Source organism: Salvelinus sp. IW2-2015, linkage group LG26 (genome assembly GCF_002910315.2).
Source record: "Salvelinus sp. IW2-2015 linkage group LG26, ASM291031v2, whole genome shotgun sequence".
Lineage (NCBI taxonomy): Eukaryota > Metazoa > Chordata > Actinopteri > Salmoniformes > Salmonidae > Salvelinus > Salvelinus sp. IW2-2015.
In genome coordinates this window covers 12,874,614-12,901,889 of record NC_036866.1, presented here as the reverse complement: position 1 = coordinate 12,901,889, position 27,276 = coordinate 12,874,614, and the positions used below count along the sequence as shown (strand labels likewise).

The 27,276-nt window shown below is 42.9% G+C and overlaps 2 protein-coding genes across 5 annotated transcripts in view; both read left to right on the top strand.

The window, feature by feature from the left end:
• Nucleotides 1-3,585, top strand: part of LOC111952549 (protein strawberry notch homolog 2-like) — a 108,009-nt gene extending 104,424 nt beyond the window's left edge. For all 3 annotated transcript variants that reach the window (XM_023971355.2, XM_023971354.2, XM_023971356.2), the window contains 3 exons: nt 607-738; nt 1,097-1,364; nt 2,119-3,585. In XM_023971355.2, coding sequence (XP_023827123.1) covers nt 607-738; nt 1,097-1,364; nt 2,119-3,488 — 1,770 coding nt within the window. In that variant the 3' untranslated portion in view covers nt 3,489-3,585. The remainder of the gene's footprint in view (nt 1-606; nt 739-1,096; nt 1,365-2,118) is intronic.
• Nucleotides 3,586-13,816: 10,231 nt separating this feature from the next.
• LOC111952520 (tight junction protein ZO-3) overlaps nt 13,817-27,276 on the top strand; it is a 35,002-nt gene continuing 21,542 nt past the window's right edge. Inside the window, exon 1 of one of the 2 annotated variants that reach the window (XM_023971288.2) lies at nt 13,817-13,965. Coding sequence is in view for 1 of the 2 variants with exons in the window: in XM_023971287.2 (XP_023827055.1) it covers nt 17,148-17,198 (51 nt within the window). In the remaining variant the exon portion in view is untranslated. Of the gene's footprint in view, nt 13,966-17,109; nt 17,199-27,276 lie in introns of those variants that run through there. The other variant, XM_023971287.2, reaches the window with a different exon arrangement.

The following is a 27,276-nucleotide window of genomic DNA, read 5'->3' as shown; positions in this document are numbered from 1 at the left end:
CCGTAGAGCACAGAGAGACACTCTGCATGTCCCAGCACGCACACAGACGTACCAGGAAGCGTATGATACTGTGAGTACCTGTACCTCCCCAGGGCTCAAGCAGAGCTACAACAGCTTCCAGACTGGCTATTTCCCAGGGGTGAATGACAGTTCAGAAGGGTCCAGGTGCCTCTGTTCTGTTCTCTGGAGTGTGAATCTTTCATCGCACATCAAGGGAGTAGGATGAAAGTACACATGTTTTGAACCTAAAGAAGGAGCTTAACTAGGATTTTGTTCAGTATTAATTGTAGTGGCTAGAGTGAACAATATACACAGCCTCTTCCTTCCTGATGTGGAGTTTTCTTAATTATACTGTAGTTAAATTCACTTGGTTCATAATACAATTCAACAATGGAATGACAGTCTTCTATAGTCCCACCAAGCAAACACTTCGACATTGCCAGGTTCCCAGTTGAACTCGCTATAAATCTTCCGCCTCTTTTTTGATCTGATTTATTTGTGGTTTAAAACAATTGTACAGATGGAGTTCAATCGTGGCCAGAGGAAAACACATGAAAGTATTTTACAGAACTTTAAAGACATTTCCATCCCCTATGTGTTCCTCAGTTGCGAGGGAACCACCCGTGTGTGCTGCTGGCGGAGCAGGGTCGAGGGAGGAACTTCATAGTGTACAAGCCCAACATCGGCAAGCAGGCCCACCCAGAGAGCCTGGACAATCTGCAGCTACGCTACCGCAAGGTATGACTCAGTCTGACACGCACAGACACACATACAGACACACACACGGACACACGCACGGACACACATGGACACACACACACACACGAACACGGACAGAAGTCTGTGTGGCGGAAGGAACAGCTATAGGGTCCACTGACATGCACACAATAGAAGGTTTCCACTCGCATGGCAACAAGATTTGTCTTTGTTGTTTGGCAGGAAATGTTTTATGGTTTTTGTGTGGTGTATGCTGCCCTCTGGTGGAATAAACAACAGTGAAACAGGAAGAACAGTCCTGCGTATTGTCTAAGGTCCAATATAAAAACCAGCACTCAACACTTTAACATAAGACTTGTGTGTTGTGTTCCCATCCTAGGTGACTCCAGACCAAGCCAAGGACAGCTGGGAGAGCCAGTTCAACTTCTCCTTTGGGAAATGTAGCCATGCTAACTGGAACGGGAAGTGTAAGAAGATCGAGGAGGGTCAGGAGTGTCTGCAGGGAATGCGTCTGCGCCAGTACCACATGCTGTGTGGTGCGCTACTGCGCGTCTGGAAGTATGTTGCCGACGTGGTCTCTGACATCACCTGCTCCAGCATCCTTCAGATCGTACGCCTCAAAACCAAAAATAGTAACAAGCAAGTCGGTGAGTACTAAACAACTCCATACAACACACACACACACACACACACACACACACACACACACACACACACACACACACACACACACACACACACACCATCACCAAAGTGTTGTTCTGTGAAAGGGAATCAGAGGGAATGTCTTAACAAATGAGTTTTTCGGTTGCCAAAATCAAACGCCACAACAGCATTATGCTCCAACCAACTGAGCCAAATTATCGACTTGTATAAACAAATGTAAACATAATAATCTCGTGGCCTCCCGAGTGGTGCAGTGGTCTAAGGCACTGCATCGCAGTGCTGGTTCTGCCACTAGAGATTCTGGGTTTGAGTCCAGCCTCTGTCGCAGCCGGCCGAGACCGGGAGACCCATGGGGCGGCGCACAATTGGCCCAGCGTCGTCCAGGTTAGGGGAGGGTTTGGCCGGCAGGGATGTCCTTGTCCCATCGCGCACTAGCGACTCCTGTGGCGGGCCGGGGTGCAGTGCACGCTGACACGGTCGCCAGGTGTACAGTGTTTCCTCCGACACATTGGTGCGGCTGGCTTCCGGATTAAGTGGACGTTGTGTCAAGAAGCAGTGCGGCTTGGCTGGGTTGTGTTTTGGAGGATGCACGGCTCCCGACCTTCGCCTCTCCCGAGTCCGTACGGGAGTTGCAGCGATGAGACAGAACTGTAACTACCAATTGGATACCACGAAATTGGGGAGAAAAAGGGGTTAAAAAAAACAACAACATAATACCCTCTCTTTCTCCCCCAGGTATCAAGATCCCAGAGAACTGTGTGGCCCGAGTGCGGCAGGAACTTCTCAAAATGGACGAGGAGGTGAAGAGAAGGCGCAAAGAGAAGGAGCAGCAGCGCGCCCAGGAGCAGCGACTAGCCGAGGAGCGGCAGCTTCAGAACCAACACCTGCTGGCCAAGCTTTACAGCCAGAGACAGACCCTAAACCACAGCTTCAAGAACCAGAACTTGTCGCAGAGCCTCAGCCAGGGCCTCAAGACCCAGCACCTGAGCCTGGCCCAGGCCAATCCTCTACAGGTCAAGCCTCTACTCCAGCCCAAACCTTCACAGCTCAAACCCCAGCTCGGTCCAGTCAACCAGCTCCCCAGCATGGCCAGCTCCACCTCCCACTTCTCCAATTTCCCCCACCACTTCCCCTCCTCCAAGCCCCCTCGGACCGGGGAGGAGGTCTTAGACCTGACGGTGAGCCCCTCTCCCTCCCCAGACAGCAAAGAGAGAGGCCTGGTCCTCGACTGCCTGACCAGAGACGGCTTTGGCCTGGACTCTCTGATATTGCTGAGCGAGCTCGCCGCCCAGAACACTGCACACAAACTGCAGCAACCTCTACAGCCACTGCCACCACTGGCAAAGCCACAGCAGCTACAGTCGCCACAGCAGATACAGCTACAGTCGCCACAGCAGATACAACCGCAGCTACAGTCGCCACAACAGATACATCCACAGCTACAGTCCACACAGCAGATACAAACACAGCTACAGTCACCACAGCAGATACAACCACAGCTACAGTCGCCACAGCAGATACATCCACAGCTACAGTCGCCACAGCAGATACAGCTACAGTCGCCACAGCAGATACAACCACAGCTACAGTCGCCACAGCCGATACAACCACAGCTACAGTCGCCACAGCAGATACAACCACAGCTACAGTCGCCACAGCAGATACAACCACAGCTACAGTCACCACGGCAGATACAACCACAGCTACAGTCACCACAGCAGATACAACCACAGCAACGGTTGGACAGTCCGACTCTAATCAACTGCGACCACCAGGACTACTATGACATCCTCAAACTGCTGGAAGATCCAGACCATCTGCCTTACTCTCTGTCTAGCCAGACAACTACTAACCCCTCCACTTCTTCCAACACAGTGGCTCAAGTCTCGTCCGGCCTCCTCTCTTCCCCCTCTACCCCCTCCTCCTCTCTCTTCTCTTCTTCGGCCCTGGCCCCCTCAGAACAGCAGCCGCTCCCTCTGCCCAACGGCCACTGCAGCACGGACACCCTCATCAATGTGCGCGAAGTGCTGGACAACATGCTACGGACCAGCGCAGACCGGCAGTCGGTTATCCATTACCGGCTGCCTGAATGGGACTCTGTGTAACCACATCATCAGTGTGGCTGCCTGAATGGGACTCTGTGTAACCACATCATCAGTGTGGCTGTCTGAATGGGACTCTGTGGAACCACATCATCAGTGTGGCTGTCTGAATGGGACTCTGTGGAACCACCTTGTCAGTGTGGCTGTCTGAATGGACTCTGTGGAACCACATCATCAGTGTGGCTGTCTGAATGGGACTCTGTGGAACCACATTGTCAGTGTGGCTGTCTGAATGGGACTCTGTGGAACCACCTGTCAGTGTGGCTGTCTGAATGGGACTCTGTGGAACCACCTTGTCAGTGTGGCTGTCCTGAATGGGAATCTCCTGTGGAACACATCACAGTGTGGCTGTCTGAATGGGACTCTGTGGAACCACCTTGTCAGTGTGGCTGTCTGAATGGGACTCTGTGGAACCACCTTGTCAGTGTGGCTGTCTGTGTCCTCTAGCTCCTGAGTGTGAACGCACACCTCATCCCCTCAGGGCCTCGTCACATCACTGCCTGTCCTGTGCTCTTCTCCTCCTTAACCCTCCCAGGCACTGGATCCACAGGCCAGGGTCACTTTCACTGGACCAAATGTGTGGTCCCGTTCAGAGATGGTAAACATACGACCCAGGTGGAACTGGCCGGGTCCCTTCGCTGAGAGAGAGAGAGCAAATGGTTTCTATATGGCGTTTCTACACCAAGGCTTGACTCAATGAAGAAAAACAATTCCAACAGGGTTTGATTATGTTTCTATAACTATCAAAAGCTCATGTGCTTTAAAAAAAAATCCAACCTGGTTGCAATTGTTTTGTTTTTTTATTGAGGAAACCTGAATGTAGAAATATTTTTCTAGAACCACAGCTAGTCGCTACTGGTTTTCACTTGTAACATCGCTGGATTCAAACTGCCTCATGCACATCTGTATGCTTTTCTGCGTTGTCCTGTAATTTGCTTCATCGCCATTGCATCGACTTGGTTTGTTAAAACCAAGGGCTCTACTCAAAAACATAAAACTGGAAAAATCGACAATGTTTCAGTTTTGGCTCCTTCTTCTCCCTCGCTCTCTGCTGTTTCTACCATCACTCTCTCTAGTGTCCTGTGTGAAAAAAGAAAACAGTCAGCCGTTGTAACAGTGCCTTTGGAAACCTACTTAAATGCAGTCTTTGAAACCCATATAGGCCTAATGTATAGATTTGTACTGGAAGCATAGGTATGTTAATTTATTATATTTGTATTTAACTTAACCCTCCTTGGCCCTCTATTGGGTCTATGCTGGTGGCAGGTGCCAGGGGTCGTCCCCACGGGCCCAGTATGTGTATGTCTGTCTGTGTGTGGACCTTATAGCTGTCCCTTCAGCAGGTCTGTTCTGTGTGGAACCCTGCTTTCCCAGGCCATGTTATAGACAGAGAGCAGGGGTTAGATGGGATGGACACTGCTGATGTGATGCAATTGGGTGGATAGTTTAAAATGGTGTCATATCCTACTTTTAGTCTACTTACCATTCATCCAACGGTGACTCCTGGGTTGCTTTTGATTTGAAGTTCTCAGGAATGTCTCGGGTGCATTTGTTATTTTGTTTAACTTTCAGACCGACATTGATATGAGTATTTGTTTTAGCTTTTATATATATATATATATATATGCTAAAACAAATAATAAATATATATAATACATACATACAGTGCCTTTGGAAAGTATACAGACCCCTTGACTTTTTCCACATTTTGTTACATTACAGCCTTATTCTAAAATGTATTACATTTTTCCCTCATCAATCTACACACACTACCCCATAATGACAAAGCAAAAACAGATTTATAGAAATGTTTGCTAATTTATTWWTTTTTTTTAATTAAAAAAAACATTTACGTATGTATTCAGACCCCTTTACTCAGTACTTTGTTGAAGCATCTTTGGCAGCGATTACAGCCTCAATTCTTCTTGGGTATGACGGTACAAGCTTGACGTACCTGTATTTGGAGAGTTTCTCCCATTCTTCTCTGCAGATCCTCTCAAGCTCTGTCAGGTTGGATGGGAAGTGTTGCTGCACAGCTGATTTCAAGTCTCCAGAGATGTTCAATCGTGTTCAAGTCCAGGCTCTGGCTGGGCCACTCAAGGACATTGAGACTTGTCCCAAAGCCACTCCCAAGGGTCATTGTCCTGTTGGAAGGTGAACCTTCGCCCCCAGTCGGAGCGCTCTGGAGCAGGGTTTCATCAAGGATCTCTCTGTACCTTGCTTAGTTCATCTTTCACTCGATCCTGACTAGTCTCTCAGTCCCTCCCGCTGAAAAACATCCCCACAGCATGATGCTGCACCCACTATGCTTCACCTTAGGGATGGTGCCAGGTTTCCTCCAGAGGTGACGCTTGGCATTCAGGCCAAAGAGTTCAACCTTGAGAATCTTGTTTCTCATGGTATGAGAGTCTTTAGGTGTTGCAGAGATGGTTGTCCTTCTGAAAGGTTCTCCCATCTCCACAGAGGAACTAGAGCTCTGTCAGAGTGACCATCAGGTTCTTGGTCACCTCCCTGACCAAGGCCCTTCTCCCCCGATTGCTCAGGGTGGCCAGCAATAGGAAGAGTCTTGTGTTCTTGGGGACCTTCAATGCTGCAGACATTTTTTGGTACCCTTCCCCTGTGCCTCGACACAATCCTGTCTCGGGAGCTCTACGTAAAATTCCTTCGATCTCATGGCTTGGTTTTTGCTCTGACATACTGTCAACTGTGGGACCTCATATAGACAGGTTTTTTCCCTTTACCAAATCATGTCCAATCAATTTAATTTATCACAGGTGAACTCCAATCAAGTTGTAGAAACATGTCAAGGATGATCAATGGAAACAGGATGCACCTGAGCTCAATTTCGAGTTTCAGCAAAGGGTCTGAGTATTTATGTAAATAAGTTTWAAAAAATAATAATAATAATTGTCTAAACCTGTTTTCGCTTTGTCATTATGGGTATTGTGTGTAGATATCTTGGGATTTGTTGTCATTTAATCCGTTTTAGAATAAGGTAACGTAACAAAATGTGTAAAAAGTCAATGGGTCTGAATACTTAACGAAGGCACTATACATACATACATACACGTGTATATATATATATATACATACATACATACATGACCAAAAGTATGTGGACACCTGCTCGTCAAACAGCTCATTCCAAAATCATGGGATTTTATACACCGGTCAGCAACGGGTGTGGCCGAATCCACTTTTGTGTGTGTGTATATATATCTCTGTCTAAATCGTGTATGTATGTGTATATATACACTACCGTTCAAAAGTTTGGGGTCCCTTAGAAATGTTCTTGTCTTCCATGAAAACATACATGAAATTAGTTGCAAAATGAATAGGAAATATAGTCAAGACATTGTCAAGATTATAAATAATGAGTTTTAATTGAAATACTAATTGTGTCCTTCAAACTTTGTTTTTGTCAAAGAATCCTCCATTTGCAGCAATTACAGCCTTGCAGACCTTTGGCATTCTAGTTGTCAATTTGTTGATGTGAGCTGAAGAGATTTCACCCCATGATTCCTGAAGAACCTCCCACAAGTTGGATTGGCTTGATGGGCACTTCTTACATACTGTACCATACGGTCAAGCTGCTCCCACAACAGCTCAATAGGGTTGAGATCCAGTGACTGTGATGGCCATTCCATTATAGACAGAATACCAGCTGACTGCTTCTTCCCTAAATAGTTCTTGCAGTTTGGAGCTGTGTTTTGGGGTCATTGTCCTGTTGTAGGAGGAAATTGGCTCCAATTAAGCGCCGTCCAGGGTATGGCATGGTGTTGCAAAATGGAGTGATAGCCTTCCTTCTTCAGGATCACTTTTACCCTGTACAATTCTCCCACATTACCACCCAAAGCACCCCCAGACCATCACATTGCCTTCACCATGCTTGACAGATGTCACTCCTCCAGCATCTTCATTTTCTCTGCGTCTCACGAATGTTCTTCTTTGTGATCCGAACACCTCAAACTTCGATTCGTCTGTCCAACACTTTCTTCCAATCTTCCTCTGTCCAGTGTCTGTTCTTTTGCCCATCTTAATCTTTTATTTTTATTGGCCAGTCTGAGATATGGCTTTTTCTTTGCAACTCTGCCTTGAAGGCCAGCATCCCGGAGTCACCTCTTCACTGTTGACGATGAGACAGATTTTTTGCGGGTACTATTTAATGAAGCTGCCAGTTGAGGACTTGGGAGGCGTCTGTTTCTCAAACACTAATGTACTTGTCCTCTTGCTCAGTTGTGCACCAGGACCTCCCACTCCTCTTTCTATTCTGGTTAGAGCCAGTTTGCGCTGTTCTGCGAAGGGGGTAGTACACAGCGTTGTACGAGATCTTCAGTTTCTTGGCAATTTTTCGCATGGAATAGCCTTTATTTCTCAGAACAAGAATAGACTGACGATTTCAGGAGAAAGTTTTTTGTTTCTGGCCATTTTGAGCTTGTAATCAATCCCACAAATGCGGATGCTCCATATACTCTACTTGTCTAAAGAAAGCTAGTTTTATTGCTTCTTTAATCAGCACAGCAGTTTTCAGCTGTGCTAACATAATTGCAAAAGGGTTTTCTAATGACCAATTAACCTTTTAAATTATAAACTTGGATTAGCTAACAACGTGCCATTGGAACACAGGAGTGATGGGTTGCTGATAATGGGCCTGTGCAGATATTCCATAAAAAAATCTGCCGTTTCCAGCTACAATAGTAATTTACAACATTAACAATGTCTACACTGTATTTCTGATCAATTTGATATTTTAATGGACAAAAAATTCAAAAACAAGGACATTTCTAAGTGACCCAAACTTTTGAACAGTAATGTGTGTGTATATATTATGTTTCAGAACCTGTAAGATCTGGCTGTGGTTGTGAAATGAATGCACGGTAATTGGTTCATGAAAAGCCTGGGTAAGTTCAACTAATCAAAAGCAATAAACAAGACATTTTGAATAGCAGATGTTTTAGAAGTCTAAGTACTGTTTACGCCGAAGGTTATAGATTCACCTGTGCATGGTAAGAATTGGATTCCTCTTTATTTCTGTTCTACTTGTAGTCTGTAGTTAAAGACCGCTGAAATACTTATGAACTTTGTATAAACATTGTGATGGGATGAAAGCAATGTGCTATTGATGTTTTTTGTCATCATTATTATGATGATTGTTGTTATTTATATTTTAGGGATATTTAGTTTTTAGATTGTTATCCTGATGATCCTTTAGTTAAAGTTTGGTCAGGGACATTTCTAGTTTTCAAGATTACTATAAAAACAAAAAATAAGTATATTATAACCTGCCACCAAATAATATTGCACTGTTCTGTACTGCTGTACAGGGGTGATCATTTGTTTCTTTTCAGTTCTTTGATCCGATTCTGCTTGTGACTCGAGTAGAATTGTTCCAACTTTTCCATCTTCTGCCAGGGCTTTAGTTTGCAGAGAGATACCAAAGTATTCCACACCCCGGAAGTTACTGGTTATATCTGACCTATTATATCAATCTCAGGAAGAAACCTTAAAGAGATGTATTGGTGGGGAGTTATGAGAAATGTTATTGTTTTCCCTTACAACAGTGGTGAACCTAACAAAAATGCACATTTAGTGCTATTTTATTTCTTCGTTTTGTGCTGCAACTCTTGCTGGGTTTTAAAAAAATGTTTTTTTAATCTTTGATTTTAAGTGTTTATGCCATCTTAGGGCAAAGATCAAACTCTGTTTCTTTTAAGGAACTTAATTGTTTATATGTCTGGACAGTTTTTTTTTGTCATTTAATAAATTTTAATGCTGACAAAGATTTTGAGCAGATTTGCACCTGGATATACTGATATGTGCAATTACTGGTGCAGATCGTTCCCCTTTCCCGACTATCTGACAGATTCACGCTGTTCCCAGACATCCAATAGCTCAGGCCCATTTTCTCCTAAGAGATTCTACTTTATACCCATCTCATAGCCCTCTCTTTTCTGCTTCAGATTGTCCCAAACATATATTTCCTCATCAGGCACATTCCAATAAATCCAAACATTTTCACAATCAAACTGTTTGTCCCATGCTTCACCTATGGCCAATGGACTGTGTGGTATTACACTGACATAGAGGTAATATGCATTATAAACCTGTGGAAACAGACAAACACGATTTGAGAAAATGAATTACAATTTTTAAAGGAACTGTTTGACTTTGTCTTAGCTAGCTAGGTCTTTTTATTTTGTCTAAATTTGCACTAAGAATGGCATAATCAAGTTACTGTTGTCTGTTTGTTATGATTGAGAGTTGCAAGCTTGTTAGGTTCCTGACCTTTTGATGGATAGCATTTTTGTATACTGTAACCATCCTCCTTGTTTCTCCACCTTTTGCATATAAAAGTATCACATTCAATAATTTATTGCCAACCAAAACTAAACAAAAAACATGCTACTGATTGTATGTATTTTTWWAAAAATATTATATTTTCTTTCTGTAAAAACTGTTCAGCACTTTTATTCTGGGTTGTGCTTTTGTTTTTCTATATATTTATAATTTAGATCGAAATGTATATATTGTTAAAAAAAATGTGCCTTTCGACTAATTCTTTAAAAGGTTTTCTACTCATAAAAGGAAGGAATATATCAAAATGCAATCTTAACTTTGTAAACAAACAACAAATAAAAACTTGAAGATTGTGAAAAATGGTGTCTGTCTTTTTCATTGTGAATTAATGCCTTTTGCATTGGGCCTTTACTGATGATGCATAATCCATTTGCTGAATTGCTATTGAAAACACACTTCTAAGACAGGTGCTGGTGTTCTCATTACTTCTGTATTACATTGATTGAGACCTTTACTGTGCATTTCAGTTAGTAATAGTTTTATGAAATATCTCAAATGGGCTGTGTGCATTTTAGTAACATTTTGGCATACTCAATGTTTTCCCATATGGAGGCAGAATAGTTTTTTGTACTTTTACCCCTTTTTCTCCCTAATTGTTACTGTAGTTAGTCTTGTCCCATCACTGCAAATCAAATTGTATTTGTCACATGAGCCGAATACAACGGGTTTTCACCTTACAGTGAAAAGCTTACGTACAATCCCTTAACCAACAATGCAGTTTTAAGAAAAATACCTACAAAAAATAAGAAATTAAAGTAACAAATAATTAAATAATAGCGAGGCTATATACAGGGGGTACCGGTACAGAGTCAATGTGCGGGGGCACCGGTTAGTCGAGGTAATTTAGGTAATATGTTCAGTTGAAGTCGGACATTTACATACACCTTAGCCAAATACATTTCAACTCAGTTTTTCACAATTCCTGACATTTAATCCTAGTAAAAATTCCCTGTCTTATGTCAGGATCACCACTTTATTTTAAGAATGTGTAATGTCAGAATAATAGTAGAGAGAATTATTTATTTCAGCTTTTATTTATCTCAATACATTTCCAGTGGGTCAGAAGTTTACATACACTCAATTAGTATTTGGTAGCATTGCCTTTAAATTGTTTAACTTGGTCAAAGTTTCGGGTAGCCTTCCACAAGCTTCCCACAATAAGTTAAGTAAATTTTGGCCCATTCCTCCTGACAGAGCTGGTGTAACTGAGTCAGGTTTGTAGGCCTCCTTGCTCGCATACACTTTTTCAGTTCTGCCCACAAATTTTCTTTAGGATTGAGGTCAGGTCTTTGTGATGGCCACTCCAATACCTTGACTTTGTTGTCCTTAAGCCATTGTGCCACAACTTTGGTAGAATGCTTGGGGTCATTGTCCATTTGGAAAACCCATTTGCGACCAAGCTTTAACTTCCTGACTGATGTCGAGATGTTGCTTCAATATATCCACATAATTTTCCTTCCACATACTTTTCCTGCCTCATGATGCCATCTATTTTGTGAAGTGCACCAGTCCCTCCTGCAGCAAAGCACCCCCACAACATGATGCTGCCACCCCCGTGCTTCACTGTTGGGATGGTTCTTCGGCTTGCAAACCTCCCCCTTTTTCCTTCAAACATAACAATGGTCATTATGGCCAAACAGTTCTATTTTTGTTTCATCAGACCAGTGGACATTTCTCCAAAAAGTACGATATTTGTCCCCATGTGCAGTTGCAAACCGTAGTCTGGCTTTTTTATGACGGTTTTGGAGCAGTGGCTTCTTCTTTGCTGAGCGGCCTTTCAGGTTATGTCGATATAGGACTCGTTTAACTGTGGATATAGATACTTTTGTACCCGTTTCCTCCAGCATCTTCACAAGGTCCTTTGCTGKTGTTCTGGGATTGATTTGCACTTTTCGCACCAAAGTAYGTTCATCTCTAGRAGACAGAACGTGTCTCCTTCCTGAGCGGTATGACGGCTGCGTGGTCCCATGRTGTTTATACTTGCGTACTATTGTTTGTACAGRTGAACGTGGTACCTTCAGGTGTTTGGAAATTCCTCCCAAGGATGAACCAGACTTGTGGAGGTCTACAATTTGTTTTCTGAGGTCTTGGCTGATTTCTTTTGATTTTCCCATGATGTCAAGCAAAGAGGCACTGAGTTTGAAGGTAGGCCTTGAAATACATCCACAGGTACACCTCCAATTGACTCAAATGATGTCAATTAGCCCATCAGAAGCTTCTAAAGCCATGACATAATTTTCTGGAATTTTCCAAGCTGTTTAAAGGCACAGTCAACTTAGTGTATGTAAACTCATGACCCACTAGAATTGTGATAAAGTGAATTATAAGTTAAATAATCTGTCTGTAAACAATTGTTGGAAAAATGACTTGTGTCATGCACAAAGGAGATGTCCTAACTAAACTTCCGACTTCAACTGTACAAGATAATAACAGAGTAGCAGCAGCAGTGTAAAAGAGGGAGGGGAGGGCAATGGAAATAGTCTGGGTAGCCATTTGATTAGATGTTCAGGAGTCTTATGGCTTGGGGATAGAAGCTGTTTAGAAGCCTCTTGGACCTAGACTTGGTGCTCCGGTACCGCTTGCCATGCAGTAGCAGAGAGAACAGTCTATGACGGGTGGCTGGAGTCTTTGACAATTTTTAGGGCCTTCCTCTGACACCGCCTGGTATAGAGATCCTGGAATGTCTTAGACTCCGGAGAAGCGAAGGTCGAGAGCTATGCGTCCTCCGAAACACAACCCTGCCAAGCCGCACTACTTCTTGACACACTGCTGGCTTAACCCGGAAGCCAGCCACACCAATGTGTTGGAGGAAACACTGTCCAGCTGGTGACCAAAGACAGCTTGCAGGCGCCCGACACGGGTCGCTAGAGCACGATGGGATATGGAAATCCCAGCTGGCCAAACCCTCCACCAACCCGGACGACGCTTGGCCAATTGTGCGCCGCCTCATTGGACTCCCGGTCACAAACGGCGTTAACACAGCCTGGGATCGAACTCGGGTCTGTAGTGACGCCTCAAGCACTGTGATGCAGTGCCTTAAACCACTGTGACACTCGGGAGGCCGGAGGCAGTATAGTTTTACCTTTCCTACTAGACTACTACTAGCCAAAGAGGTACTCTTAAGGAGCCCACCGTTTGTTACTTTCAGAGGTAAACTGGCTCTGCCAGCCAAAACAGCCAAATACTCAATCTAAACGTGAGTCGATTCTCAATTGCGATACGGTTCTAAAAGCATAAAGGTCCCTCTGTTTCCCATCTGTTTTCTGTAAATGAACGCAGTAACATAGAGATATGGCTGTGTGGAAACACACTAAGGTGTGTATCAATTTAGCCTTTTTTATTATTATTTCTCATTGATATGAAAGATAAGGTCCTTATGCTTCCAAAACCGTACTGTAAGCGATGTGTGTTAATGTTCAGACCAAGCATCAGTGCTCTTGAGTCTTATGTGTAATGGAATGGAACTGAGGGTCATAATCAAGGGCTAGCCTACCTGTCTATTTTGTGTTTGTTTTTTTACCTTTATTTAAGTAGGCAAGTCAGTGAAGCTGGGCCAATTGTGTGCCGTCCTATTGGACTCCCAAACATGGCCGGTTGTGATACAGCCTGGAATCGAAGCAGGGTCTCTTATGATACTTCTTGCACTGAGATGCAGTGCCTTAGACTGTTGCGCCACTTAGGAGCCCATCTATGTACATTCTTGATTGTTTTTTATTAATACATCTAATATTTGATAGTACAATTATACTCCTTGTACTATTTGGGCTTTATAATAATGGTTGGATAAAGGTTCGATACGTTGACAATCCATAGATTGAGGAATACCAAGGAGTGTCTCTGGACAGTGTATTGTGAACAGGGCAGGGAAGAATGAAATTGAAAAAAGGACGGGTGTCCTCCTTCCTGTATGTGACGAGCAAGCGTGATGACGTTATGAAACTCACCTGAACGCTGTACCGCCAAATAGGGACATCCCTTTTCTGTGTTCTTCAGGTTGGTTTTTCAAGGATTTTATTTAGTTCATTCAGATCGGCTGATAGCGTCAAGTGTTTGGAGCCAAATTATTATTGTGAGTTGGACGCCTTTACGCGAGTTGCTGGGACTTGTCTGAGACGTTTTACAGGTAGGATAGGAATTAACTACCACCTTTCGAACACAATTTCTCAAGCAGATGTTGGGGATCTACAAATTGTTATCTCTAGGCGTGAGTTGAAATCATTTGCTCGAATGTTGTGACACCTGTGTTGGCACATTGACACTGTTTTCATGAACATTGCAATCTCACAGAGGTCGCGAAGCTTACTTGGTTTACAGCTCTGGTTTTACTGTTTTCACTTTCTGTCATGTCATACAGTGCCTAAAGAAAGTGTTCACACTCCTTGACTTTTTACACAATTTGTTACAGCCTGAATTTAAAGTGGATTGAGGTGATTATTTTGTCATTGGCTTACTCGCAATAGCCCATAATGTCGAAGTGATATTATATTTTTCAAAATTAATTAAAAACGAGCCTAAATAAATTAAGGAGTAAAAATGTGCTTCGGTGACAAGTTGCATGGACACACTGTGTACAATAAGTGTTTAACATGATTTTTGAATGACTACCTCAAATCTGTACCCCACACATTACATTATTGCTAAGGTCCCTCAGTCGAGTAGTGAATTTCAAACAGATTCAACCACAAAGACCAGGGAGGTTTTCCAATGCCTCGCAAAGAAGGGCACCTATTGGTAGATGGGTAAAAAATTTACAAATCTAACATTGAACATCCCTTTTAAGCATGTTGAAGTTATTAATTACACTTTGGATGGTGTATCAATACACCCAGTCACTACAAAGATACAGGTGTCCTCTAACTCAGTTGTCAGAGAGGAAGGAAACCGCTCAGGGATTTCACGAGGCTAAAGGTGACTTTAAAACAGTTACTGAGTTTAATCGCTGTGATAGGATGGATCAACAACATTAACCTAATTGACAGAGTAAAAAGAAGGAAGCCTGTATAGAATACAAATATTCCAAAACAAGCATCATGTTTGCAATAAGGCACTAAAGTAATCCTGTAAAAAATGGCCTGAATAGAAAGTGTTATGGTTTGGGCAAATTCAATACAAAATATTACTGAGTACTGAGGGTGGACCTGCCTCCTCACCCTACTGGTTCTGCCACACATGCAGGTTTTTGCCTGCCAAGGAGTTACGCCACTGCATTACCAAATGGCTGCATCTTCCCTTCCATTGTCTACTTGATGCTTGCTTGATAAATTAAATCTCTAATCCACTAGTTTCATTTAAATTCAAGGTTGCTTTTTTTAACTGACTTGCTCAAGGAAAAGTCTCATTCAAACTATTCAGTCATGGTCATCAGATCAGCGTGAATTCCTTGAAAGATGTTTAGTGATTGTAGTTTGTTGAAATGGTTTTCCACACTGTGTAACCGACACAAATGACACAGGATCCACACACATTAACCGCAATGAGCATAATATTGAGTCAACAATTGTATTGGTAGTGATTAAATTACCTGCTTTGTGTGTGTATATAAACAATCCAAAAAGTTGTCTGTAAGCGTCAGCAGCAGTTCAATGAAGGTTGAAGGCCCATGGTAATTAATCACATTCACTAAGATTACATGCCTCTTGTAGTTTTAAAACGTGTTGTGAAATGGTTGCACAATGTACATACTGTGCAATATTGTAAGTGGTAGGCCTAAGTAATCCCTCAGTTCAACTGAGAAAATTGGCCCACTGTAATTACACTGTGGGTTCTGGCTCTGCAAACCACCATTTACATTATATACAGGATGTTTACTTTTTTTTCTTCTTCACTTATGAAAATGATCTTGTTAGTTTTGTGTTGCTGTGTTACTCAAATCTTGACCAAACCGCACATCAGATGTATTTTACACGGTAATAACAGTGAGTCTTTGTGGACCACAGGCAGGGCCCAATCAGTGTTTTCTTTTACATTCCAAAATACAGTAGATTAAGATTTCAGGCATGCTTCATTAGCGTTCTGTGAAGAATTCTCGCTATACATTGTGGTGGAACTAGGTTTAATATAGTAAAACATTTAGTCATAGCTCAGCAACACTCACATGCACTGAAAGCATAGTAAGCTTCCCAGTAGTCAAGTAACAGTAGTTACAATATGTAGGTCTGTTGTGTGCATTTTTGAGAAGCACAATATTTGTTCCAGTTAGGAACATGACATATATTTGCCTGTGTGCTAGTGCAGTTGGGGCCTACTGAGCAGTCTCTCTCTGAGTGAGTGATCATTTACCTGCCGTAGGGGCACACCTGTTCTTAAGTGTTTGCTTTTGTTACAGCCTTCTCTATGACATGTACTCAAGTGTTTTTTTTTTTAACTCTACCTCTTTCCCTCTGGTCTGTTAATAATTCAGGATTTGTGCCCAAGTCTGGTGTAGAGGCCTAAACAATTTTTTAAAAACATATACTTAAGGCAATGAAAATAAAAAAAGTGAAGTAAAGATTTGTGATTCAAAAAGGGTGTGTTGTGACTGTCCAAAGGCCAGGAGTTCCAGGAAGCGGAGTAAAAACAGTGAGACTGTTCTGTTCTTACTTCCTTTTTACCACACCCAATTGTCACAATACTCAGACTGGAATGTAGCCTAGAAGGCAACCTTGGTCCTGCAATTGGCCTCTGAAGGCCCTTTAATGACTAATCTCTATTTTACCCCTCCCTCTCCAAGCAAACGGAAGATTAGAAGGAAGGTAGACCAGGTAGAAGCAAAGGAGAAAAATCCAGCCAGAAAACACCTGTGCTCTAAGCCATGCATAAATGTTTTTTATGAAGAGATACAATCTAAACTCTCGTTCCTCTCCAATCGCAAAGCACAGTGACAGTGGCCTATATAGAGAGCCCTTTGCCAGGGCCTTTTGTGGAGTAAATACCCTGTCAGTTAACAGCCCAGTGTACTCCATTCCTTCTGGTAACCATAGTGCCAGGCATGACTAAGCCAGCCCCGTAACCTGGGCTTCCATGGGAAAGTAGTACCTAACTGCTCTCCATTAAGTATGGGAATAGGCCTGTGCACTGAGAGGAAGGATCTCTCAGCAACATTGGATATATGATTATGAAATTCCTTTTGTAAACAGGAAGGGGCTATGTGTCATTTGGAGAGTTTCTCTATAGCATCACACTGTTCCCTGTCACCTGGACTATGTGGGGACAGGTTATCAGTGGTGGTGGTGGCTTGCTGAGATAAGGTGCTCAGACCAGAGGTGACTCAGCCATATTCTGTCAGCAGGTTGTTGTTGGAACCAAACAGGACGTTGCTGTTTTGTCATGAATCTGACACAGGCGCTGAAACTCGTCACTTATTCAGTGACACCACCGGTAAGAGTACACTCAGTCTATCCCTTTTTTGTAGCTTCTCTTTGAGCTCAATGTTGGCTTGAGTAGGTCAAATCAAGTTTGCGTGAAATTGCAATAAGAGAGGATGAGTGACTTACCTGATAAAATATGTTGGACTGATTTTATTGTTGTGTAGAATTTTAATCGGTATCTATTTTGTGTTTGTTTCAATGATTGACTTTCCTACTGAATGTCACCATCAGTGTCGGGTTGGGAAGTGCTAAAAGGCTAACATGTACAGTTCTGATCAGACCATGTGAGTTTACTGGCTGTAACTCCCCCTTAGTGATATGATTTATCTGCTCTCAAAATATGTATTTTCAAGTTTCACATAACTATTCATCTAATGACTGGATTACAGTGACTCACATTCTGGAGTATCTGTCTTCATATTTTCCATCTAAACCTCATAAGGTGTTTTAAATGTGGGGCTATATGGGGTTTTACTGTGGCAAATGTGGTTCTGCCTTATATCCTTGGCAACAAAGGGCAATATAAAGTGCTGTATGAGTGGCAGAGGGGGTGGAGCCTCCCATTGATCCAGGTGGGGTTTGTTTCTGTAGGGTGATTTTTCTGTGGTCAGTACTCATTAGCTATTGATAACCTGGCTCCCCTTTCAACCAGACTGCCGACTCAGGGTCATTTTGGTGAGGATTTTTTTTTTTATTGGATTTGAAGCACTGTCTGGATCTTGAATTTCGTTTCCCCCAACATGGATTATGATATGGAAGAGAGAGCAAGTTGTTTTAGCGTAGAGGAGAGGAGTCCACAGGTGTGTTGCTAAGCTGATCTCCCAAAGGGGAATGGAAGTGAGATTCAGAGAAGTGGTGAGTACAAAGGACACCTCTTTAATGGTCTTTTATGAAAGGCAGAAAAGTACCTAAGGATTTTGTTGCTACATTGAGAAAGTGTGGTTTAAGATTATGTAAGAAAAAAAAAAAGAAAAAAAAATGTCACCTTTATTTAACCAGGTAGGCCAGTTGAGAACAAGTTCTCATTTGCAACTGCGACCTGGCCAAGATAAAGCAAAGCAGTTCGACACATACAACAACAGAGTTACACATGGAATAAACAGACATACAGTCAATAATACAGTAGAAAAAGTCTATATACAGTATGTGCAAATGAGGTAGGATAAGGGAGGTAAGGCAATAAATAGGCCATAGTGGCGAAGTAATTACAATATAGCAAATAAACACTGTAATGGTAGATGTGCAGAATGTGTGTGTGTATATATATATATATATATATATATAACTGTGCAAGTAGAGCTACTGGGGTGCAAAGGAGCAAGATAAATAAATACAGTATGGGGATGAGAGAGCCCATCCAACTATGTGCAGTGATCTGTGAGCTGCTCTGACAGCTGGTGCTTAAAGCTAGTGAGGGAGATATGTGTCTCCAGCTTCAGTGATTTTTGCAGTTCGTTCCAGTCGTTGGCAGCAGAGAACTGTAAGGAAAGGCGGCCAAAGGAGTAATTGGCTTTGGGGGTGACTAGTGAGATATACCTGCTGGAGCGCGTGCTACGGGTGGGTGCTGCTATGTTGACCAGTGAACTGAGATAAGGAGGGGCTTTACCTAGCAGAGACTTGTAGATGACCTGGAGCCAGTGGGTTTGGCGACGAGTATTAAGCAAGGGCCAGCCAACGAGAGCGTACAGGTCGCAGAGGTGGGTAGTATATGGGGCTTTGGTGACAAAACGGATGGCACTGTGATAGACTGCATCCAATTTGTTGAGTAGAGTGTTGGAGGCTATTTTGTAAATTACATCATCGAGGATCGGTAGGATGGTCAGTTTTACGAGGGTATGATTGACAGCATGAGTGAAGGATGCTTTGTTGCGAAATAGGAAGCCGATTCTAGATATAATTTTGGATTGGAGATGCTTAATGTGAGTCTGGAAGGAGAGTTTACAGTCTAACCAGACACCTAGGTATTTGTAGTTGTCCACATATTCTAAGTCCGAACCGTCCAGAGTAGTGATGCTGGACGGACTGGCAGGTGCGGGCAGCGATCGGTTGAAGAGCATGCATTTAGTTTTACTTGCATTTAAGAGCAGTTGGAGGCCACGGAAGGAGAGTTGTTTGGCATTGACGCTTGTCTAGAGGTTAGTTAACACAGTGTCCAAAGAAGGGCCAGAGGTATACAGAATGGTGTCGTATGCGTAGAGGTGGATGAGAGGATCACCAGCAGCAAGAGCGACATCATTGATGTATATAGAGAAAAGAGTCGGCCCGAGACTTTAACCCTGTGGCACCCCCATAGAGACTGCCAGAGGTCCGGACAACAGGCCCTCCGATTTGACACACTGAACTCTATCAGAGAAGTAGTTGGTGAACCAGGCGAGGCAATCATTTGAGAAACCAAGGTTGTTGAGTCTGCCGATAAGAATGTGGTGATTGACAGAGTCGAAAGCCTTGGCCAGGTCAATGAATACGTCTGCACAGTAATCTCTCTTATCGATGGCGGTTATGATATCGTTTAGGACCTTGAGCGTGGCTGAGGTGCACCCATGACCAGCTCTGAAACCAGATTGCATAGCGGAGAAGGTACAGTGGGATTCGAAATGGTCTGTAATCTGTTTGTTGACTTGGCTTTCGAAGACCTGAGAAAGGCAGGGTAGGATAGATATAGGTCTGTAGCAGTTTGGGTCTAGAGTGTCTCCCCCTTTTGAAGAGGGGGATGACCACGGCAGCTTTCCAATCTTTGGGAATCTCAGACAAGTCGCTCTGGATAAGAGCGTCTGCTAAATGACTTAAATGTAATGTAAATGATACGAAAGAGGTTGAACAGGCTAGTGATAGGGGTTGCAACAATTTCGGCAGGTCATTTTAGAAAGAGAGGGTCCAGATTGTCTCGCCCGGCTGATTTGTAGGGGTCCAGATTTTACAGCTCTTTCAGAACATCAGCTATCTGGATTTGGGTGAAGGAGAAATGGGGAGGCTTGGGCGAGTTGCTGTGTGGAGTGGAGGGCATGGCCACCCATAGAAAAATGCCTCATTCTAAAAGGGATGTTTTTCCTTATCAATCTACACACAATACCCCATAGTGGCAAATAGAAGACCGATTTTAGTTTTTTTTGCGAATACCTTATTTACATAAGTATTCAGACCCTTTGCTGTACGACTCAATTGAGCTAAGGTGCATCCTGTTTCCATTGATCCTCCTTGATGTTTTTACAACTTGATTGGAGTCCACCTGTGGTAAATTCAATTGATTGGATATGATTTGGAAAGGCACACACACTTGTCTATGTAAGGTCCCACAGTTGAGCAAAAACCAAGCCAAGAGGTCGAAGGAATTGTCTGTAGAGCTCCGAGACAGGATTGTGACGAGGCACAGATCTGGGGAAGTGTACCAAAAAAAAAATGTCTGCAGCATTGAAGGTCCCCAAGAACACAGTGGTCTCCATCATTCTTAAATGGAAGAAGTTTGGAGCCACCAAGACTTTACCTAGAGCTGGCCAAACTGAGCAATTGGGGGATAAGGGCCTTGGTCAGGGAGGTGATCAAGAACCCGATGGTCACTCTGACAGAGCTCCAGAGTTCCTCTGTGGAGATGGGAGAACCTTCCAGAAGGACAACCATTTCTGCAGCACTCCACCAATCAGGCCTTTATGGTAGAGTGGTCAGACGGAAGCCACTCCTCAGTAAAAGGCACATGACAGCCCGCTTGGAGTTTTCCAAAAGGCTGCTAAAGGACTCTGACCATGAGAAACAAAATTCTCTGTTTTGATGAAACCAAGATTGAACTCTTTGGCCTGAATGCCAAGCGTCATGTCTGAAGGAAACCTGGCACCATCCCTACGATGAGGCTTGGTGGTGGTGGTGGCATTGTGCTGTGGGGATGTTTTTCAGCGGCAGGGACTGGGAGACTAGTCAGGATCGAGAAAAAGATTAACGGAGCAAAGTACAGAGATCCTTGATGAAAACCAGCTCCAGAGCACTCAGGACATCAGTCTGGGTCTAAGATTCACCTTCCAACAGGACAATGACCCTAACCACACAGCCAAGACAGCGCAGGAGTGGTTTTGGGCAAGTATCTGAATGTCCTTGAGTGGCCCAGCCAGAGCCCGGACTTGAACCTGATCGAACATCTCTAGAGAGACGCTCCCCCATCCAACCTGACAGAGCTTGAGAGGATCTGCAGAGAAGAATGGGGAAAAACTCCCCAAATACAGGTGTGCCAAGCTTGTAGCGTCATACCCAAGGAGAATCTAGGCTGTAATCGCTGCCAAAGGTGCTTCAACAAAGTACTAAGTAAAGGGTCTAAATACTTAACTGTTTTATGACCTTTGACACAAAAGTGCATCATGTTTTCATTACATAATGCTGCATTAGCCTCGTTAAGTGGTGCATATAACTTTGTTGATGGTGGGAATGGCATGTCTCATTATTGAACGTCAATTTTCTTGACGGTTTTAAAATTAAATTTGTTCATTATGATCAATTACACCTCATAGCACAAACTGCTTAATACTATTTTAGAAATATACTTTTCTTTCTTTAAACATACTTTTACACAATGTTGTATGCATCATAAATTGTGAATTCCCAACAATCCTCTAAAAAGAGCCATGTGGCAGTATTCAGTTCTAACTTGCAACACAAACACTTGATTAAAAAATGTACTCATCAAAATGTCTGACTACTACTTAATTTAAGTGAAGGCATAAAACATAATATAATCAAGTAAGAAACTTGATTTAATAAATGTTAGATTGACTTATTAGTCAACTTGTTAAAAACTCAACTTTGGATGAGCACAACACAAATACAGTAGTTAATTTACTGAATAACCTAGTTTGTTTAAAGTACTCAAACATTAAGTGATAAGAACATCTGAGTAAAGTACCACTTATGTTTGAGTTCTACAAGCAGTTGAAGATGTTTTGAGTAACTACTACTCAATTGTTTTCTTGACTGCATTTAACCTACTCATGTTATTTCTGACAAGTTTCACAAGCCAAGATTGTTGATTGGCAGAATCCTAAGCAAAATGTACATGCTCAATAATGCTTTTATATGTGCTTAGAAATCTCCACTTGTTCACTACCCTTTGACGATGTAGTCATATCCTTTTCATACACAGACCGAAATCCCACAAATGTACTATGGCTGCTTTTTTTTTTTTTTTTTTTGAAAGTGATAGGGGTACTAATAAAACCCACCTAAAGACCTAGTCATGATTCCTGCATTTGACAGTAGCTAGGTTTCCATCCAATTGGTGACAGTTTAATGTGAATAATCAGAAATAAAACAAATGTGCATTTTATCATCAGAGATGTTCAATCCAATTGACTTGTTGCAGATAAATCTGTGTGTGACGTAGTGCACATAAAAATGAGGTTAAATTACCATGTACTGAAAATTAAAAAAAATACACATTAAATGGGTTTCCATCGCAAATGGTTTTGTCACTAAAAATGTGTTTATATAGCGAATGTTCCCACTCTGGTATTGGCATGTGTGCTTTAACCAACAGCTCGCAAATACAGTGCGTGTATAGCCTACATATTGAGCTTATTATGGAGAAAATAGAGATTATTTTAATTGGGCTCTGTGGGTTCACGTTGGGCTTATTGAAGGACCTCAGTGGGCAAATGTGTTATACCCCACGTTTAGCCCAGGTGGGTTAAAGGGTTAACACTTGGGCCCCCCCATGTTGTGTATCCACATTGGCCCCACATGTGGTTGCCATGTTGGGCTTTATGTGGGTTCATGTTGGGCTTCATAAGTTGTGAAGCCCAACATGGCAACTGCATAACATGGCAACTGCATAACATGGCAACTGCATGGGGCAACATGGATACTGAGGAGAACTTTGTGGGCCCCTTGTGGTTGTACAACATTGGGCCCAAGTGTTAACCCACCTGGGCTAAAACCTGGGGGCCATGTGTGTTATCGTACTTACCTGCATGGGTCCCAGGTTTTTACCCAAATGGGTGTGTAGTGACCTATATTGGCAGTAAGTAGGCAGTAAAATGTGGATTTCAATTGGGCTGCCCACCTGGGACCAAACTGGTTTTGTTCTCAGTCTCCATGCAGGCCCCAGATGTTCCCCGAGCAAAGCGTTCTTAAGAGATGACAAAAGCAGTTCATTATTATAATTTTTTTATTATAGTATATGCTCAGATCAAATAAAATGCAGGAATTGTGTTTACAGGTATAGGTCAATTTAATTACAAATGTACACATTGGTTTCCTCACACTGTATACAGTCCCATAAATGTGCATGTCAGCAGTGAAGTTCTCAAGATTTCTGTACTGAAAGTCCTGTGTTCCCCAATCTTGGTCCCAAAGGGGTGCACGTGTTTGTTTTTGCCATACTACTCACATACCTTATTTAATTCAGGCTTGATGATGTGTTGAATCATGTGCACTGCTCTCGGTCCCCAGGACAAGAACTGTGAAACACTGCAGTACAGAGCAAAAAATGTAATGATGCAAATTATATGCAAATACCATTTTGCTCATTTGCTCTGTACTGAAAGTGCTCGATCTTGAAAACTTGACTGTTAACATGCACCATTTTTGGTATTATATTTACAGTGGACTAATGAACAAAGTACTACAAGAAAGTTTTTTTTGTAAAACATCCCTGTCAGAGCACCTACCACTCTGTCGAGTAACTTTTGGTCCATCGCCTTCACATCCTGGACAGTATTCATAGTGTAATCAGCCCCCTCGGGTAGTGTTGCTGTTGCCATGTTACCACTGTCAGGTCCTGACTCTTCTTCATCCATGTCTGAGTCCGTCTGCAGATCAGAAGTCTCCTCTGCCTTTTTTAAGTTTGATCTGGGCCTGTTCATAGGTAGCTGTGAAAATAAAACGTCATTCCGTATTTAGGCTACTGATCTAGTGCAACATTTCAGAATGTATCCAAGGACTCTTAGCTGAAACGTAGTTGGGTTAACCTTTTGGGACAGACATGGACAAACCCATGTGGGCTACAAAATGGGTCTCTATGAGCGTGTTTACACAGGCAGCCCAATTCTGATGCTTTTTTCCCAATCAGATCAGCTTTGGGCTGCAAATGTAGATGTAGCCAAATGGTCACTTAAACATTTGAGGGCTGTAATTGACATACAGTAACCTTCTTATATTAAAAAAATATATATCATTTTGAAAGACTAATCTCAATATTTTTGACCAATCAATTCAAGATCATGTGCATTTGAACTGTTCTGACAAATGGCAGCGGTCATTCTGCGTCATTTTATTTGCCTCCCTCGGTAGCTAACGTTAGCTAAGTACATACTTGGACCAAGTAGGCCAACAGMCGATAAATACAGCGAGGGACGTATAATTAGCTACTGTTGTCTTGCCTGGACATGTATCTACAACCAATGTTACCTGTACAATCTTTGGTTAAGCGCCTGAATTTAAAATTCCGTCACTTGTGCCTCAAAATATTGAATGCGCATTTCCCCCAAAAATGTGTGACAGCATGTACTAGCTGGCGACTTTTCAGGCAAAATGTTTTGAAATTTCACAAGCATAATATATGTTTTCGCAATTTTAAACCCACACAAAAATGAAAATGTTAACTTTATTTTAGCTTCCCCTCATTTCATTAGTTGGTGTTTTTACAGTGCATTAAAGTATTTATTGACCATTTTGGGAACCACACAATCCCTGACCATATTCACACCAGATAGCCCACTTACAACACACAAAGCATTTATTCAGGGCCCGTTTGGGACCCATGTTGTAGCTCACATGGGCTTGCCCATGTGTGATCCAGGTAGTAAGACCGACTGAGTCCCATAGACAGTCCCTGACCATATTCACACCAGGTAGCCCACCCATAACAAATTGGCAAAGGGCCCAATTGGGACCCAATGGGTTTTCCCATGTGACCTACTCAGTTGCAGTAGCGGTGGCATCCGGTTTTGTGATAAAACCATCTCTGTCCGGAGAAGTCTACGACGCATACATGACCTACAGCATGGTTAAGCAAGTTAATGTTTCCCACATTATCGGACCACTAAACACCTATTTATTTAGAACCACTGAGTGACCGCAAGTCACAAAGAAAAACAGGTGCTGCCTCCACTATTCCAACTACAACATTTCAACATCATCAAATCACCTCTGCTTAGTCTAATATAGTGACAACTAAAAGATGCCAAAAACGATTTAGTCCAATCAACATAAGCTAAATATGATGTGGGTGTGTGTTCGTGCAAGTAGAAAAAACATGTTGACTCACCCTACTTGTAGAGAAATGCCAATGCCATCATCCTGTCTTTCATGTTGAAATGGTCTATCACTTTGTCATACAGTACACGCTTATCTTTTTGGTTGTCCTCGGCTACCTGGCTAAAATGCTTGCTCGCTAGCCTAACTTCCATTCATGGGCAACTTCAGCTAGTTAACATTAGCCTTTTACATCTAGCTACTGTAAATATTGAATTTCCATCCTCTCAGGTCGGGGGCACAACAATGTATGAATTTATGGTTGGATCCGAATCACTGTTATAATCATTGGCCAGTACGAAGAATTAAGTAAAACCACAAGTCCAAATCCCTATCGCCATCCATGGCTAATTTAGGAAAAGGACAGTGCTAGCTAGCTAGCCAGCCACCGGAGGATGACAACGAGATGCAACAATTCAAGTTGTTTCTGTCAATGACATATATGCTCAAAGAGATTTGATAGGAGAGACGACAAATCAAAGCTTGCTTCCCTTGTCACTTTTTAMAATTTTTGGCCAGGACCATTCATAGTTGAGCTCGCTTAGTTTAATGTTGATGATTGGCACTTTATTTTTTGTGTCAAGGGAGTCCAAACTAGACTGTCCCTGACTATTCACACCAGGGGCCTCCCGAGTGGTGTAGTGGTCGCTGTGCCACTAGAGATTCTGGTCCAGGCTCTGTCGAGTTCGAGTCCAGGCTCTGTCGCAGCCGGCCGCGACCGGGAGACCCATGGGGCGCTGCACAATTGGCCCAGCATCGTCCGGGTTAGGGGAGGGTTTGGCCAGCAGGGATGTTTCTGTCCCATTGTGCACGAGCGACTCCTGTGGCGGGCCGGGATCAATGCACGCTGACACGGTCGCCAGGTGTATGGGGTTTTCTCCGACACATTGGTGCGGCTGGCTTCCGGGTTAAGCGGGCGTGGTCAAGAAGCAGTGCGGCTTGGCTGGGTTGTGTTTCGGAGGATGCACGGCTCTCGACCTTTGCCTCTCCCAAGTCCGTACGGGAGTTGCAGCGATGGGACAGGACTGTAACTACCAATTGGATACCACGAAAAGGGGTATTAAAAAAAAGCCCACTTACAACCTATTTTAAAATTGATTCGGGGCCTATTTGATACCCATGCTGTAGCCCACATGAGTTTGCCTGTTTGTGACCCAAATGGTTAACCCGATTGGGTCCCAGTCGTTATTCCTGAACAAATAACACCAGTTTGCCCATAAAATGATTCAGGGACCATTTCCCCCCCCACACTAACTCACATGGGTTTGTCCATGTCTGCCCCAAAAGGTTAACCCATCTGGGTACCAGCTAAGATAACCATTTAGAGACCTTGCCCAGTTGAAACCCATTAAGTCCATATAAAACCCAGGTGGGGTCCACCTGGACATGTTGGCTGGGTATTATATAAATATTTGCGCATGAAAGCGTTTCCACCGCCATTTCTCGCTTAATACATTTTACAGACACAAAAAGATCCCACCTTGTATAGCTTATTTTGTTTGATCGACATTTGGAAAGTTTACAGACAAACGTTCTGTTTCCATCAGGCCTGTTAATTTTGTTGTTGCTGACATTTACTTTACTCACATAAAATGGTTGAATGGAAACCTGATTCCTGTAACTAATGGATATTAGTGACTGACTGTTTTCAGGAATAGTGTCTCTGACTAGACGCCGCTAGAAAGATAACATAAATGCTATTTGCATATTGGCAGTCAGCCCCCTCAACCTTTCAAAGCAGATGAAAGGTGGCTGCCAGAGGATGCATGTCAACTATATCCTCTTTATTAATTKGTTTTTATTACAATTAACTTGACCGATGATCAAAACTATATTGCGTATTTTATAGATAAACCATA